Below are 15,156 nucleotides of genomic sequence, written 5' to 3'. Positions count from 1 at the left end.
AATCTTCATGGATCAGACCTTATCTGGTTTTGAAAAACCTGACTCTTCTAATAGAACCCAGGATAGGCCTGCTGCTGGTATTTAATGGTGTCAAGTTGCTATAAACCAAAGTGAGTTACACCAGATTCATTGGCAGCATCTCAAATAACACTACAACATGTTTCAGCTTCTGAACCTTTTATTTGTTTGGGTCAAAAATGCTTTGTTGTTTTTAGCTTCGACTCAAACTGAAAAAACCCACAGGTGAATGTTTTTTTATTTGCATTATGTACAAGATAAAGTTCCAGACTTTCATGTCCTTCTGGGTTTTAACTGAACTGTTGGTTCAGACGTTTTCATCTGTAGCTTCAGCTTCTACCTTCAGACTTTGCTGCTTCCTGTGTTGAGTCCATGATGTTTAAATCCAGTTTGTCAGAAACAGGAGCTTCAGACCTGATTCTGAAGGATGAGACCTCAAACATCTCATTATGTCTTACATGATTTCTTTTCGTATTTCCATTTGATCTCATCTTTGGGGTGGTTTTGTCGACCTGCATCTTCAGACGCTTTTAGTATTCTGGTTTAATCCGGATCAGTCTCTGGATCCGGTCCAAGATGATCTGGTTGCAGCTCCTGCAGTCTTCCGGCCTGTAAGGTGCAGAGATTGTGAGCACACCTGCCACCTTTAGCTCCGCCCCCTCTTCCTCCACAGGTATCAGGTTCTTCTGGAGCCACAGCTGTACGGTGTCCTTCCGCAACTGCAGCTGCTCCGGGTCCAGATCTGAGCTCTGGGTCTGGATCAGGATGGCTTGGAGCCGGTCCACCATCTCCTGATCTCCCTCCTGCAGAACCTCCACCTTCTCCACTACGTGACCCATCACCACCCGCACAGAAGCTCTGCCCACCTCACCAAAGTTCACCAGGACCAGACTGCAAAGGTCAAATGTAACACAGGATCAATGGTATTTAGGCATTCTGAAGGTTCTGGTACACCATCTGAACAAACATAATGTGAAGCTATGTAACATTTACAGTAAAGACTCATATCAAACACTTTGGCTTTTATTAAAACGCCAACATGAAACTATGACAAACTGTAAACATGTTCTACAGGACAAAACCACTGGGAAGATGTTGGAACCAGAAGAAAACTTCAACACTAGAAGCACTCGGAGAGCGCAGACCTCCGTCAAGGCAGATCAGTGACCCCCCCCCCCCCCCCCCCGCATCACTACCAAAATTTAATCATTTGTTCCTTGTGCCAGTATCAGCATTGCCTGAAATTTTCATCCAAATCCGTCCATAACTTTGAGTTATCTTGCAAACGGACAGACAAACAAACCAACGCCGGCAAAAACATAACCTCCTTGGTGGAGATAATAAAGACACAAGGACAGCAGATCCTGGTCCCGGTGTCCCCCTTCAGACTGGTTCAGTCTACATTTGATGCAAAACGTCCACAATAAACGAAAGGACAAACTAACGACAGAAGGTCCATGAGGGCTTGGAGATGTTCTGACGTTTTCTTTGAGTTTAAATGAATTCACTGACTCGTTTCTCCTAAAAACCAACTGAACTTACTTTTCTGCAAGTGAAAGTTGTGCGTGGTCACGTGACGCCGTTACCTTGCGGACACCGGATCCACCGTCAACAGCCACCCGCAGTGCTCACGCTCCTCGCTCGTTCCCGCCTTCACCTCCACATATTTGTTGATGTATCGCATCCAGTCTAACGGACCTGACAGAGACCAGGTGCGCTGCATCACGGGAATTGTCAGCAATCTCAGAATAATCAGTCACATACACGAGCAGCTCGGCGAGCATCTGAGTTGGGTGCACAAGCTTCTAATTCTCCGACAGAAACATGAACCCTGACCAAAGGTTCCACCTTTTATAGAACAAATATAATGCGTATCTAATCCAACAAAGTGGAAGTGCTGCTTGGTCTTCTTCTTGGTGATTATCCACAGGTGCTCTTTGGAAACTTGTGGCGTGTCTGGTTATTTAGAGTCAAAAAAAAAAAAAAAAAAAATCCGCATTAGTATGCTAGATTTCAAAAAATATATCCAAGGCACACTGTAGGATTTGTGTAAAAATAAAATGCCTTTATTAAATCATGGCATTCTTTAAAATACAGCCAACGCATTGCGACCTGTGGTCTTCATCAGGGCTTTTTTCACTAGTTTCTACTTTGCCCTGGAGGACAGAGCAAAACAATATAATATAAATACAGCCTTCTAGAGGATATAATGCGGAACAACAACTTCATGTTTGGTAATAATAATAAATACAGTCACAATCCTAAAACAAAATCTACGTCCCAGAGGATGGAGTAGCTCTGTTACGATAGTAACAATGCTTTTTATCCATACAAACATTTCAGTTCATTGCCAACAAAATCATGTATTGAACTTCTGTTCTGTTTCGGATGTTTTTTTTCCTCATTTGTGTCTCCTACTTCACGTTCTGTTTAAGTATGCGTTACGTTTGTCCGCACGACAGGGTTTTATTTTGAAACTCTAACAGAGAGTTTTCCTTATTTCCAACGTCGTCTGACTTCCGGCAAACGGCTAACGGTACCGGAGGGGCGGTGAGGATGTCCCGACACGGCCAGTATGGAGGAGGTAACCGTGGGTTCAGTGTGCAGCTCATGTGTCGGTGCAGCACTGAATGGTCCGGTCCGGTCCGGTCCGGTACAAGAGCGGCCATTTGATCCGGTTTGAACAGTGACGGCTCAGTTAGCGTTAGCATCAGCATCAGAGTAGCATTAAACTCATTCACATAAACAAGTCAAACAAACACGTTCATAAGTCATTAGATTCTGTTACCAATTCAATAATAATAACTAAAAAAAATTACGCTCTGTGCCAAACAAATAATGGGTTCATTTATGAGTTTAATTACATTAGTTCTGTGAAATATTTTTTTTTTTTTATATATATATTTTTTTAGTTGTGTTTATTAATCAAACGAACTATAAAAACAAAATTATTTTAATATTGGGGAGGGTCGCAGGGGTGTTGGAGTCTATCCCAGACACCATCGGGTGAACGTGGGGTTCACCGTGGACATGTCCCCAGTTCATAACAGGCTGACACACGCACACACTCACATTCACACCTATGAGTAGTTTAGATTAACCACCTAACCTATCAAGGGCATGAGAGAGAGAGAGAGCCTAACACGCAAACTCCACACAGAAAGGAGGAAAAACATTCATAAGTAAAACATTAAATCATCATGAAACCTCATATTTGAGCCTAGTTTTAATAATGTTAAACTGTGGATGAGATCAGGTTTTCTTTTACAGATCTGTTTGAATTTCACCATCGTTTTTAATAGCATCACTGCATGTGTGTCATGGACTGACACACATGCAGTTTGTGCAGTTTGACTGTTTGGGAAGATGGATATGTGGTCTGAGAGTTGACTTGATGTTTCTTGAAAGGTTATCTTTTAACTTGACAAACATGTAATGATGGCATTGCTCTAATGGCCGTTGACCACCATTCTTATTTTACCTGAAATAATGTCCCATGATGTATAGTGGCCAGGGCAGGGCTTCATCTCCTTATGGGGGGAAACACTAATCAATGTGTATTGACATGTGATCAGTGTGTTGGTTTGTCGTGATATGTGATCAGTGTGTCTATCGCTGGTCTAGAGACGAAGGTCTACGTGGGTAACCTGGGCACAGGGGCGGGCAAAAGTGAGCTGGAGCGGACCTTCGGACATTATGGACCCCTCAGAACCGTCTGGATCGCCAGGAATCCTCCAGGATTTGCATTTGTGGAGTTTGAAGACTCCCGAGATGCTAAAGACGCTGTCCGCGGTTTGGATGGCAAGTCAGTACCAGCTCTGAAATGATCCAGAGTTCTTATTTTTATTCATTTTGGTCTTTGTCATAAGACTGCATAAACTGTTGAAGTTGAGCCTTTCTTTCTTTCTTTCTTTCTTTCTTTCTTTCTTTCTTTCTTTCTTTCTTTCTTTCTTTCTTCCTTCCTTTCTTTCTTTCTTTCTTTCTTTCTTTCTTTCTTTCTTTCGTCTGTCCATCCCTCCATCTGTCCATTTGTCTTTCAGGTTTTCTAATGAAACTCTTGTTTGATAGAAGATTAAGAAACTCCAGATAGAACGATGAACATCATTTAATTTTGTTCAACATAAGCCATTAAGATTGAGTATTCTGTTTCAGGTTAGGTTTGTGAAATGAGACAGCAATAGAAGAGGGAGACCTCCATAGAGTAATTTCCACTGCCACAATTTTCAGAACATTCTTTATTTTACTTACCTGACATACTTTAACTCCTCCACTTAAAGCAGCATCAGATCTTCAACTGGCAGCAGCACTTCACCCCTGTTAATGGAAAACCATGGATTTGATCCTGAAGCCACTGAACCGGAAACTCGTCACACTTTACTTTCATCTCGAAATTCTGTCCGTGTCTGTCTACAGTCCATGGTCCATCTTTACATTTGTCCAAAACATGTATGGAGAGTCATTGGTTGAGTAAAGATGTTGGTACCAGAAGCTTTGTTTATTGAGTGAGACTATATCCAGTAGGTATCTTTCAGTTAGTTTAGAATTATTTCCATCAAAGTTTCAAGTGAATTTCAGCCACCAGGGATCGGATGACTGGCGTCTTCATTGACTGTCGTATCCATGTAACACCAGACTCCTCCCTGATTCCCCAGGATGGTGGTCTCACGTGGCTTTATCAGATTGGTCCCAGTTGATGCCCGTGTCTCAATGGGTCACCTGACACTAATCCAGACTTCTCCCGACAGTACATCTCCCATGATGCTCCAGGCTCTTTGCAGTAGCAGGTGATCTGTGGTCATTCTCAACTTGTTTGTTATTTGTTTGTTTGTTTACAGAGTGATCTGTGGGTGTCATGTTCGGGTTGAACTTTCCACTGGAACGCCTCGTCGCTCTCGGTTTGACCGACTGCCGACCCGTCGACCATTTGACCCCAATGATAAGTGTTATGAGTGTGGAGAGAAAGGTCACTATGCATATGACTGTCACCGCTACAGCCGCCACCACAGCAGGTAACCATGATGACTGCACATGCTCAGAACACACAGTCTGACAATTGCTCTGATGGATATTATTGATCTGTGATAATCTGATCCAGGGCTGGGTATCAAGAACTGGTCCAAGTCCAAACTAGAACCCATCCAAAGTTGAAACTGTACATAGTAGGGCTGGACCCAGATGTTCCACGATTCAAGTATAATAACATCATCATATGGAATCCATCCCTAGACAATTTTACAGGTTTTCAGTTGAACCAGAAGTGGTGCATGTTGTCGTATACAAGATGTCTTTGTCAAGATGGATGGTGGTCTTCACCAAGTGACCCATTCACTCACCATCCCTTCATTGATGTGTGATGGTTTGTAGCAGTACCATGACTAGGGTCAGTGCTATAATTGTGTGGTTTGTTCACTTTAACCTGCAGAACTTTGTGTAAAGCATTTTGCTGATTAATTGACCAAACCTGATTGACAACACTCAGATCCAGGTCATTTAGATCCATGGGTTCATTTTCGAGACACCATCCTGACTCTACCAACCAATGACGGAAGAGTTAATTTCCTGCCTCCCTTATATACCTGTGGTCTGTTAGTCCCCCAGTGACAAAAGAGACATCAGTAAAACTGTTGACAGGATGTTTACGACTCCACAACAGCCCAGTTACTGTGTTTTTATCATGGAATTTTCTAAGTACAGTTTACCATTGAGGGACTTGAAATTTGACCGCTTGACCCGCCTGAGTAATTTAAAAAATAAACAACAACCTTAGACTGACATAAAAACACAGGGTAGCGCTAACCCTATTCTGAAGGAATCAATGGGTCACATGACTGTGATGCCCGGCCCTGGGTTAAGTTCTGTTTGAAATAAAGTTTTGAGCTGTTTGACCTGAGTCCAATAGGAACCTTGATATGTTTGTTGTAGAACGTTGAGGGGAGGGGTCATTCTGTCACCTGATTGGCTGAGTTGAATTTAGCATGGCCCCCGTTGGCCTCAGGTCACAGTGGTTTGATGATGCTGCTGTTTCTGTATCTGACTGATGATATTTCACGTTGTGGTTTTGACTTGTCAGATATTTTTTGGTCGAAACATTTCAGGTGTCATCATTTGATTCGGACTCTCGATCCTAAAAGATTTCACAGATTTCATCTTGACTTGAAAAGTTTTTCTGCTCTTGAGCTGAGGCGGATATGAAGTCCTTAGAGGTTTGTAGAGGCTCGCAGACAGACCAGTGCAGACATCCTGTCCAGTTAATTTGGCCTCTGGACCACAGTCCCTTCTAGAAAAATCGCCTCACTTCTATCAAGCGATTTGGCTGTCAGTACGATCATCGTTAGAAACCCACGATACTCCTAGATCATCCAGATCTGCTAGACTCTGGTCCAAAGAGGGTCGACCTGCAGACCTGAAGGTTTATCTCATTACCCATTAATGTTTTTCTACATTAGTCCAGTGTTCTGTGTTCTTTCTGTCTGTTAAACACCTGCAGGCTCTTAAATCTACCTGTGCATGATTCATGTTCATCTACAATCGGCTGTAGTTTAGACAGCTCTTTGTTGTGCTGGCTCGTGGCGCTCCACCTTTGACTGGTTCCGGTTTGGGTCCAGGTCCAGATCTCGATCTCGGCCCCGAGGAAGGCACTACTCACGCAGCAGGAGTCACAGCAGGAGTCAAGGGAGGAGGTGAGCTCTGTCACCATACTGCGGTGGTTGAGAGTCTGGGTTGGAGCAGAGCAGATCTGATGAGATGTAGGTCTGATTGATTCAGTGACTGATTCGTAGATCTGATGGGAGGGTTTCGGATTCAGTTGAGATCAGTTTATTAATATGTATATGTTAATAATCCAGTTTTGTATGAGTTTCCTGTGTCTGTAAATCAGTGGTTTGTATCATGTAGAATGATCATCTCCAGTCTGATGATGAACACATTGGTGACTCCATGAGCTATCAGTTGAAATACTTTATACTGAACACAGCAGATCTATAGCTTCTCTGCAGTTGATTGATTCTCATCAGTTGTCAGTATTGATTATGGGTGTGGTCTCTGCAGGACCAGGTCCAGGTCTGGTTCTTCCAGGAGGTCCAGGTAAGACTGACAATGTCATCATTGTCATAATAATATAATCACTAGTGTCATGGTAACAGGTTCTGTGCTCTCCTTTGGTTCAGGTCCAGGTCCAGGTCTAGGTCCAGTTCCAGGTCTGAGTCTCGAGGTCGGAGCAGGTGGGTGATTCTGGACTTTGAGTAATTATCAGTGACTATCAGTGGTGACCAGTGAATTCATCATGTGTGTCCACAGATCTGGATCCATGGGACAGTCCAGATCTGGATCTGGTGCCAGAAGGTAAGTCTGAAGTCAAAGGTCTGACTACTGATATTGTAGATGTTGTGTGCTGTTGGTTCCAGATGGGTTAAATGTTAGAGTTCAGAGATACGAACACGAAGCATCACTTAAGACCTTCTGTTGTCAAAAAAAATGTACAGTTAGATTAATTATTCGTCACAACATCTGTGTCCATCATGTTACGGACACATAAAACCTGACCAACTGGACCTACCCCAGATCACAACTCTGGAAGTACTAGGCATGATTGGGTAATTACTTCCTCCTGCTCTTCTAATCCTGATGGATCATCACAGTAGAACAGGGTCAATCTGGAGTCATCAGACTACATGACCTTTGTCCATTGAAACTCAGTCCAATCTTTATGAACAAACTGGTGGTGAAGGAATGAGAAGCCCCCCATGCATCAGTTAAATGGTAAAAAATTTGATCAGACTTATTGATCAGTGCGTCAGTTAAAGGGTTAAAGAACTGATATTTCATTATCAAATGCTGGATCTGGACCATGGCATCAGTTGGATCCAGGTGAATCTGGACCTGGTTTTGTCCAGTCTGAACATGTGACTGTCGTCTCTCATACAGTAAAGGGTTAATTCAGTCTGTATCTGATCTGTTTGGTCACTTGATGTAAACTTGCAGATTGGTTTGAAGGTTTTATTGTCTGTAAGTCTTAGTTTTGTTCTTTTATATTAACATTTGTTTGTCTTGTCTTCGTAGTCGTCCACCATCTCCTCATCACAGAGAGACTCAACACAGGCTCGACTGATCAGCAAATGATGTTTCTGATCACATTTATTTGTTGATGTGCTTTAAGATTTATATGGCCGTTTTTCTTCTGTAAGAATGCTATCCTTGTTGTTGATTGATTGATTGATTGTCAAAGCAGCTGTTGAATTAAAGAGTTGACTGTGTCTCCAGCAGGGGTCAATATCTGGTCAATAATTAACATTAAAGTAATAATTAATATTAGAGTACTGCACTGATAGATATCAATAATGTTTGTAACAAGAACATTATAGATGTGTTTTAATATTTTTTGTACAATGAACCACACATTCATAACGGATGTATTCATTTTATCTGTAGATGTTTGGTAATTAGAAACTATTGTGAGTTTTACATTTATTAGTTGTATCTCTTCCTCAGATCAGGTTAATGAGCTATAAAAACTAATCAGTGAAGTTTAATCACATGTTAGGACAGAGTTTTGTTGATCTAAATAAAATCTACTGTGACCACCTTGAGGATCACGATCCAGTGTTTGGGAACAACGTCAAACAAGAGCTGTCTCGTGATTGGGCAAGAACCTCAATAAGCCCCTCCTCCTGCCCTGAAGTCCCTGGAGAGTCGAGCAGCAGATCAGACTTTAAATCCGCTCCTGAACTTCACAAACTCAAGAATAAGAACATGGCCTCCTCAACGCCGGACTCTTCATCTTCCAGGAACTCCTCCTCTTCCTCACTACAGGACCTCACGCACTTGGGTAACAGCTGATCAATTCAACTGATTGATTAATACAACAGATAAGTTCTTCACATTTTAAATCAGTAAATTCTGATCAACTTAAAACAATTCATGTCTGTTTTTTCACATTTAAATTTTTGTAATTTTTACTTTGATTTTTAATTCATATGCTTTTTATGTTTATCAGACTTTTTGAAAAACTTACGTTTCTGAAATTTTTTCCATTGTTTAATATTTGCGGTATTTGCCTTATTCTTTGTTTTTGTTCCATATGTTTAGATTCATTTAGATAGTTTTAGTGTTTCTTTTGTTATGTGTCAATGAATTGTTTTTATGATATGACAAAAACCTTGATTTGCTAAACCATTGATTATTCAAGATTATTATCTGAAAGAAAAACCTGAATAAAATCTTATTATTGTTATCAGTAGTATTATATTGTTGTTTGGATTCTCTTTTTGTACTCATAAATAAGAGTTTGAACTCAGACAAGCTGATGTTGGTTAAACTGTTAGGGTTAGGGTTAACCTGGTGATTAGTGGGAGAAACAATGCTGCTTTGTGCTGAACGTTACCTAACGATCAGCTGACAGCAGTGGATTATGAACCTTTGTGTTTCTGTCAAAGCTCCTTAAAGCTGCAGAAGAATGAACTTTCGCTTCATAAATGTGACAGGATCATAATCAATCGCTCAATCGATCACAAAAGCCAGTCTGAGACAAAATGGGCTTCAGAAAAATATTTAGATGAAAAGAAAAGACATGGAAAGAAGTGATTCATCCATCCATCCATTCATTCATTCATTCATTCATTCACAAAAGACCTTAACCAAGTGGTACCCAACTTTTTTTGGCTCGTGACCCTGTTTTAACATCACAAATTTCTGGCCCCAGACATTCAAAATAGATTTTTTTTTTTTTTTTTTTGCTAAAATTAAATTATTTTTGATCATGTAATAGTTTGCTATACTATGTTGCAAATAAAGGTTAATTTTAGATGACATTTAGGCTGTATAATGTATATTATTATGGACGGAGGCAGAAAAGCCAGGTGTAGATTACTGCACAAAGTGAGAATTTTATTTTCCTTGGTCAGGATATGTACAGTCAGTCCAGCTCGGATTTACAAGGCTGACAATAAATACTGAACAAACAATAACCATGAATTATGAAAGAGCTGCAGCATCAGAAACCAACCACAAAGAACATTTGAAAGATAAACAGTACCACAGTGCTTCAGTTTCAGCTTCAGAGTTTGTCATGTCTTCTATGTATGTATGTATGTCTCAACTCACCATATATTTTGTATTAGTAAGTTTTTTTGTTTGTTTGTTTGTTTGTTTTTATCAATTACTAGAAATTTCAGGTGACCCCATTTGAATTCGAGGTGACCCCACGTGGGGTCCTGACCCCAAGGTTGAGAAATACTGCCTTAACTCATGAAGACCCAAACGGCAATTGGCAACCAAATGATCTACTGATCTAAAATGTTTAATAACTTCTGAACCACTAAACCTATCAACACGTTGAAATAACTGGTGTAAAATACAGTTTTTCATCTTTTCATGGTCATCAGATACAGTATGACCCATTTGGACGTTCAGAGGCTCTGTAGTGAATGTGGAAACACCATTATCTTCTACAACATTGATTCACCAGTAAAACCCATGGATTTTGATCAATGACAGTGGATGGAGACACTTGGTTTATGTTCAGTTAATAGTCTATTTCACTAAAAAAATCATTTTTCTTCAGTTTTCTGTTTCTGATATAATAACCCCAATAATAATAATACATTTAAAGTAATCTAAAGTAAATAAAGTAATCTGAGCTTTTATGAACATCTACATGATCTGTGAAGTAAATATAGGAAAATACATGATTTACACTGAAAAATTAAAAATACAGAGGATAATATTGCAATAAATGGTGATAAATCCCTTAAGAAAGATTAAATATAGAGATATTATATCTGGGAACTGCCACAAAAGTAGCACTGGGTCTGTATGGGTGAATCTGATTCACACGATAAAAGATCTGAACTAAAGCCAAACCCAGTGGATCTGAATTTACCTCATTTAACACATTAAATACGACAAACTGGATTCTCACATGTTCTCTGTGTATGTATGCATGTATGCTCTTCACATGTTCTCCACACATTCTCCACATGTTTTCTCTGTTCTCCACAGGACCTCTGTACGTTCTCTGAATCGTCTCCACATATTCTTTGTATGTTTTTCTCAGAATCTCTGAATTTCCTCTGCATGCTCTCTGTAGGTTCTCTACATTCTCTGATGTTCTTTATATGTTCTCTGAATGCACATTTTTTCTGTATGTACTCCACATTCTCTGTATGTTCTACAGTTTACTTGTAAAGACATACTGGATTCTCACTGTTCTTCACACAATCTCTTGCATGTTCTCGGATGTTCCTCACATATTCTGTGGTCTTCACAGAATCTCTGCATGTCTGTACGTCTCTACATGTTCTCTGCAAGTTCCCTGTATCTGTGTTCTCCATATGTTCTTCCTGTGTTCCCTGTATATTCTGTGTATGTTCATATGTTCTCTGCATGTTCTCCACATGTCTGGCAGCGCTGCAACTTATTCACTGGAAGGAACCAAAGAAGTCAGCATTGGCATTTGGCCTGTCACTGCTGGTTCTTATCTCCATGGCAACACTGTCCGTCATCAGCGTGGTGTCCTACCTGCTGCTCACCTGCCTCTGCATCACCATCACCTTCAGGTTGGGACGGGCTCATCTGCTCACCTGACTACAGTATGAGCAGCCAATGGAGAACAGGTTCTGCTCTTCTTCAAGTACCTAACGCTGTGTTTGTGTCTGCAGGGTTTATAAATCTGTGATCCAGGCCGTTCAGAAGTCCAACGAGGGACATCCATTCAAGTACAAAAACACACAAACACCTGTCCAACCGGTCTAACTGGGTTAACTGGAACTGCTGGACAACACAGTCCAACTGGGTTCAACTAGGTTAACTGGAACCACCGTGGAATACACGGGTGAAACTAGTGTGCAAGTCATCAGTATTGAGTTAATATTTGGTACAGGTGTGCAGATTAACCACAGAACCTGAACTACATTGTTCTGATGGTCTACAGTGTATGTGAGGTTCTTTCAGTTCTACTGAATGAATGATAACATTCGGACAGTTCTGTGGTGAAAGATGTCCTGTATAAAGGTGTAATTTCTGCTTCTGCTGAGTAAATGTTCTGTCCTGGTTTTGTGGATTGTAACATTCTGGTCTGGTTCTCAGATCCTGGTTCTCAGATCTCTGTTGACTGATGTTCTGTTCTGGTTCTCAGATCCTGGTTCTCAGGTCTCTGTTGAGTCAATCAATCAATCAATCAATCAATCAAATTTTATTTATATAGCGCCAAATCATAACAAAAGTTATCTCATGACACTTTACATATAGAGTTGGTCAAAACCAGACTCTAAGCCAATTTACAGAAACCCAACAGAATCCTCCAGGAGCAAACACTTGTGACTGATGACAGTGGCGAGGAAAAACTTCCCTTTAACAGGCAGAAACCTCGAGCAGACTCAGACTCCTGAAGGATGGCTGTCTGCCTTGACCAGTTGGGGTTAAAGAAAGAGAGTAAAGGAGGAGAAAAGAAAGAGCGATAGAGATAGAGAGAGACTGGGGGAGAGGGGGAGAAGGGGGGAGGTAGGGGGAGACACATGGATGCAGTTGAGGCACAGATAGCTGAACTAGAACATCTATGGAACTATATAATAAACACTATCATAACTACATGCATAAGTGAGTGATGTTCTGATTCTCAAATCCTGGTTCTCCGGTCTCTGTTGAATGATGTTCTGGTTCCCAGGTCTTTGTTGACTGATGTTCTATTCTGGTTCTCAGATACTGGTTCTCAGGTCTCTGTTAAGTAAGGTTTTTGTTCTCAGGTCTTTGTTGATTGATGTTCTGGTTCTTAGATTCTGGTTCTCTGGTCTCTGTTGAGTGATGTTCTGTTCTAGTTCTAAGATCCTGGTTCTCAGGTCTCTGTTGAGTGATTTTCTGTTCTGATTCCCAGATACTGGTTCTCACATCTCTGTTGAATGATGTTCCGGTTCTCAGATCCTGGTTCTCGGGTCTCTGTTGAGTGATATTGTGGTTCTTAGATCCTGAGTCTCCGGTCTCTGTTGAGTGATGCTCTGTTTTAGTTCTTAGACCCTGGTTCTAAGGTCTCTGTTGAGTGATGTTGTAGTTCTCAGATCCTGGTTCTCAGGTCTCTGTTGAATGATGATCTGTTGCAGTTCTCAGATCCTGGTCCTCAGGTCTCTGTGTGTCCTGGTTCTCAGGTCTCTTCTGGATCGGGATATCTCCCTGTCAGCAGATGCAGTGCGACAGATCGCGGATCAGGTTATAGTCCATCTGAATCAGTTCTCCTTCCAGACCAGGAGGCTGCTGCTGGTGGAGGATCTGGTCGACTCTCTGAAGGTCCGACAGAAAACATTGCAGTCTGGCTGATACTGTTAACATCAGGGTTTTCATCTGTTTTTTTGTCATTTATTTGTTCTTCTGTTTTTGTTTTGTTTGTTTGTTTGTTTGTTTGTTTGTTCCAGCTGGCAGCAGTCATGTGGGTGATGACACATGTGGGAGCGGTCTTCAATGGACTCACCATCCTCATCCTCGGTACTGCTTCACTCTGATCCACTTCCTGTTTGTTTCTACTGCATCACACTAATGTTCTTTGTCCATTTTTTTGTTTGTGTGTTTATTTGTCTGTGTGTTTGTTTGTCCGTCTTCAGCTGACATCATCTTCTTCACCTCTCCCCTCATCTATCAGAAGAAAAAGGTGAGTATGATGTGGGGTCATGTGACCACCAACAGATCGAATGTGGTCATCTTAAAGGTGTGGGAGACTTTCGTGACCAATTTTTCATCAAATCTGTAAAACCTCAGTGATGGCCTAAGTATTGTGAATCTCTAAGTCTTTCTGTGATTACTCACCTGAATCTCTTGCATTACAGCGAACAATTTCGAAGTGCCATCTACCATAAACAAAACGTGTGTTTACAAACAGAGCTGGGAGGTAACTCAGGCATCTTCGGAATTTTGTCGCAACGTGCATTGTGGGATAGGGGGGTACGCATAGCCACCTGCAGCGGCAGTGGCAGCACGACCATATGATATTATATGGATAAAACAAACGCGGAAACGGCTGAAATGCAGAAACAGCTGGAGGAATATGCATAGAGGGAAGGGAGCTCCTGCTGTTTCCGCTTCGTGTCTGTAGCAACTGCCACTGTCTGGCAGCAGCATGAACCAGCGTTTCCCACAATGCACGTCGCAACAAAATTCCGAAGATGCCTGAGTTACCTCCCGGCTCTGGATGTAAACATAAGGTTTGTTCATGGTGGATGGCATTTCGAAATTGTTCACCATAATGCAAGAGATTCAGGTGAGTAATCACAGAAAGACTTACAGATTCGTGATACTTAGGCTATGACTGAGGTTTTACAGATCTGATGAAAATTGATCACAAAAATCTCCCGCACCTTTAGTGTTGTCATAGCGATGCTGATCAATACTTATTAAAAACCTGCTGTGCGTTTTTACAGACGCAGATCGACCAGTACCTGAACCTGGTTCAATCCAAGATGGAGGAGACACTGCTGAGGTGAGTTCACATCAACCGAATCTGGTTCTGTATCAGAATCAGATCCAACAGAACCAGGATCTCAGACCCAATACCTGACCTGGGAATGGACCTGACCTGATACCCAACGTGGGATCAGACCTGACCTTACACCTTCAACTCATTGATCTCCTCAGATCTGATGTGGTTTAATCTGGGTGGTTCATCTGATCTGCACGTATTCACGTCGCTGCTCACTTCAGGTCTAAGATGCTCATTTTCTGGTGATAATGTCTCATCTTTTTTATAGGCTGCAGGACAGGTTACCTGGAGCCGTCAAAAAGATCAAACCTCAGTGAAGAGATGACCTGTAACCTCTGTGTGTGGCTCCAGCCCCTCCTGTGAGTGGTCTGTTGGTTGATGAGCTGATCTGTTCTGACTGTTTTAATAAATAAATTAATTAAAACTTCACAGCAGTTCATCAGTGACTTTGTGGATTTTCCATGTTCTTGGTGTCTGTTTCCAAAATGTCTCCATCATGAACATCTGAGAATAAATTCCTCCTTAAAAACACAAATATTCACTTTGTACTTCTGTCGGAAGGAAACATTACATGACTCATCACATTTAACAGAAATGTCTGCTGATGGTCTGGGATCGAACAAACAAAACAATCTAAATGAAAAATGAAAAAACCTCAATTATGTCAGTAATAAATACCCCAA

General features: G+C 41.3%; 4 protein-coding genes across 8 annotated transcripts; 3 read left to right on the top strand and 1 right to left on the bottom strand.

Annotated features, from left to right (window-relative positions):
* Window positions 1-160: 160 nt before the first annotated feature.
* gemin6 (gem (nuclear organelle) associated protein 6) lies at window positions 161-1,822 on the bottom strand. The gene is made up of 2 exons (XM_030149997.1): window positions 1,605-1,822; window positions 161-909 (listed from the first exon to the last, which is right to left on the bottom strand). The coding sequence occupies exons 1-2, from the start codon at window positions 1,739-1,741 to the stop codon at window positions 549-551; spliced, it is 498 nt and encodes a 165-aa protein (XP_030005857.1). The 5' UTR covers window positions 1,742-1,822; the 3' UTR covers window positions 161-548.
* Window positions 1,823-2,491: 669 nt separating this feature from the next.
* On the top strand, window positions 2,492-8,276 carry srsf7b (serine and arginine rich splicing factor 7b). 4 transcript variants are annotated; one of them, XM_030149737.1, is made up of 8 exons: window positions 2,492-2,602; window positions 3,643-3,823; window positions 4,854-5,027; window positions 6,624-6,698; window positions 7,066-7,101; window positions 7,185-7,238; window positions 7,315-7,359; window positions 8,077-8,276. In XM_030149737.1, exons 1-8 carry the CDS (start codon window positions 2,575-2,577, stop codon window positions 8,123-8,125), a joined length of 642 nt encoding a protein of 213 aa, XP_030005597.1. In that variant the 5' UTR covers window positions 2,492-2,574; the 3' UTR covers window positions 8,126-8,276. The 4 variants fall into 4 exon arrangements, with proteins under 4 accessions (XP_030005597.1, XP_030005675.1, XP_030005517.1 ...); XM_030149815.1 differs by having other exon boundaries at window positions 6,618-6,698; window positions 7,066-7,077; XM_030149657.1 differs by having other exon boundaries at window positions 6,618-6,698.
* Window positions 7,047-14,790, top strand: LOC115424118 (reticulon-3-B-like). The gene is made up of 11 exons (XM_030141253.1): window positions 7,047-7,101; window positions 7,185-7,238; window positions 7,315-7,359; window positions 8,618-8,842; window positions 11,420-11,570; window positions 11,673-11,729; window positions 13,152-13,290; window positions 13,416-13,485; window positions 13,602-13,648; window positions 14,415-14,473; window positions 14,742-14,790. The coding sequence occupies exons 1-11, from the start codon at window positions 7,047-7,049 to the stop codon at window positions 14,788-14,790; spliced, it is 951 nt and encodes a 316-aa protein (XP_029997113.1).
* On the top strand, window positions 8,516-15,004 carry LOC115429470 (reticulon-3-B-like). Of its 2 annotated transcripts, XM_030148986.1 has the most exons (8): window positions 8,516-8,842; window positions 11,420-11,570; window positions 11,673-11,729; window positions 13,152-13,290; window positions 13,416-13,485; window positions 13,602-13,648; window positions 14,415-14,473; window positions 14,742-15,004. In XM_030148986.1, exons 1-8 carry the CDS (start codon window positions 8,551-8,553, stop codon window positions 14,788-14,790), a joined length of 864 nt encoding a protein of 287 aa, XP_030004846.1. In that variant the 5' UTR covers window positions 8,516-8,550; the 3' UTR covers window positions 14,791-15,004. The 2 variants fall into 2 exon arrangements, with proteins under 2 accessions (XP_030004846.1, XP_030004936.1); XM_030149076.1 differs by lacking the exons at window positions 14,415-14,473; window positions 14,742-15,004 and adding an exon at window positions 14,358-14,406 and having other exon boundaries at window positions 8,536-8,842; window positions 13,602-13,707.
* Window positions 15,005-15,156: the final 152 nt, after the last annotated feature.

Source organism: Sphaeramia orbicularis, chromosome 1 (genome assembly GCF_902148855.1).
Source record: "Sphaeramia orbicularis chromosome 1, fSphaOr1.1, whole genome shotgun sequence".
Taxonomy (NCBI): Eukaryota; Metazoa; Chordata; class Actinopteri; order Kurtiformes; family Apogonidae; genus Sphaeramia; species Sphaeramia orbicularis.
This window is presented reverse-complemented; position numbering and strand designations above follow the sequence as displayed.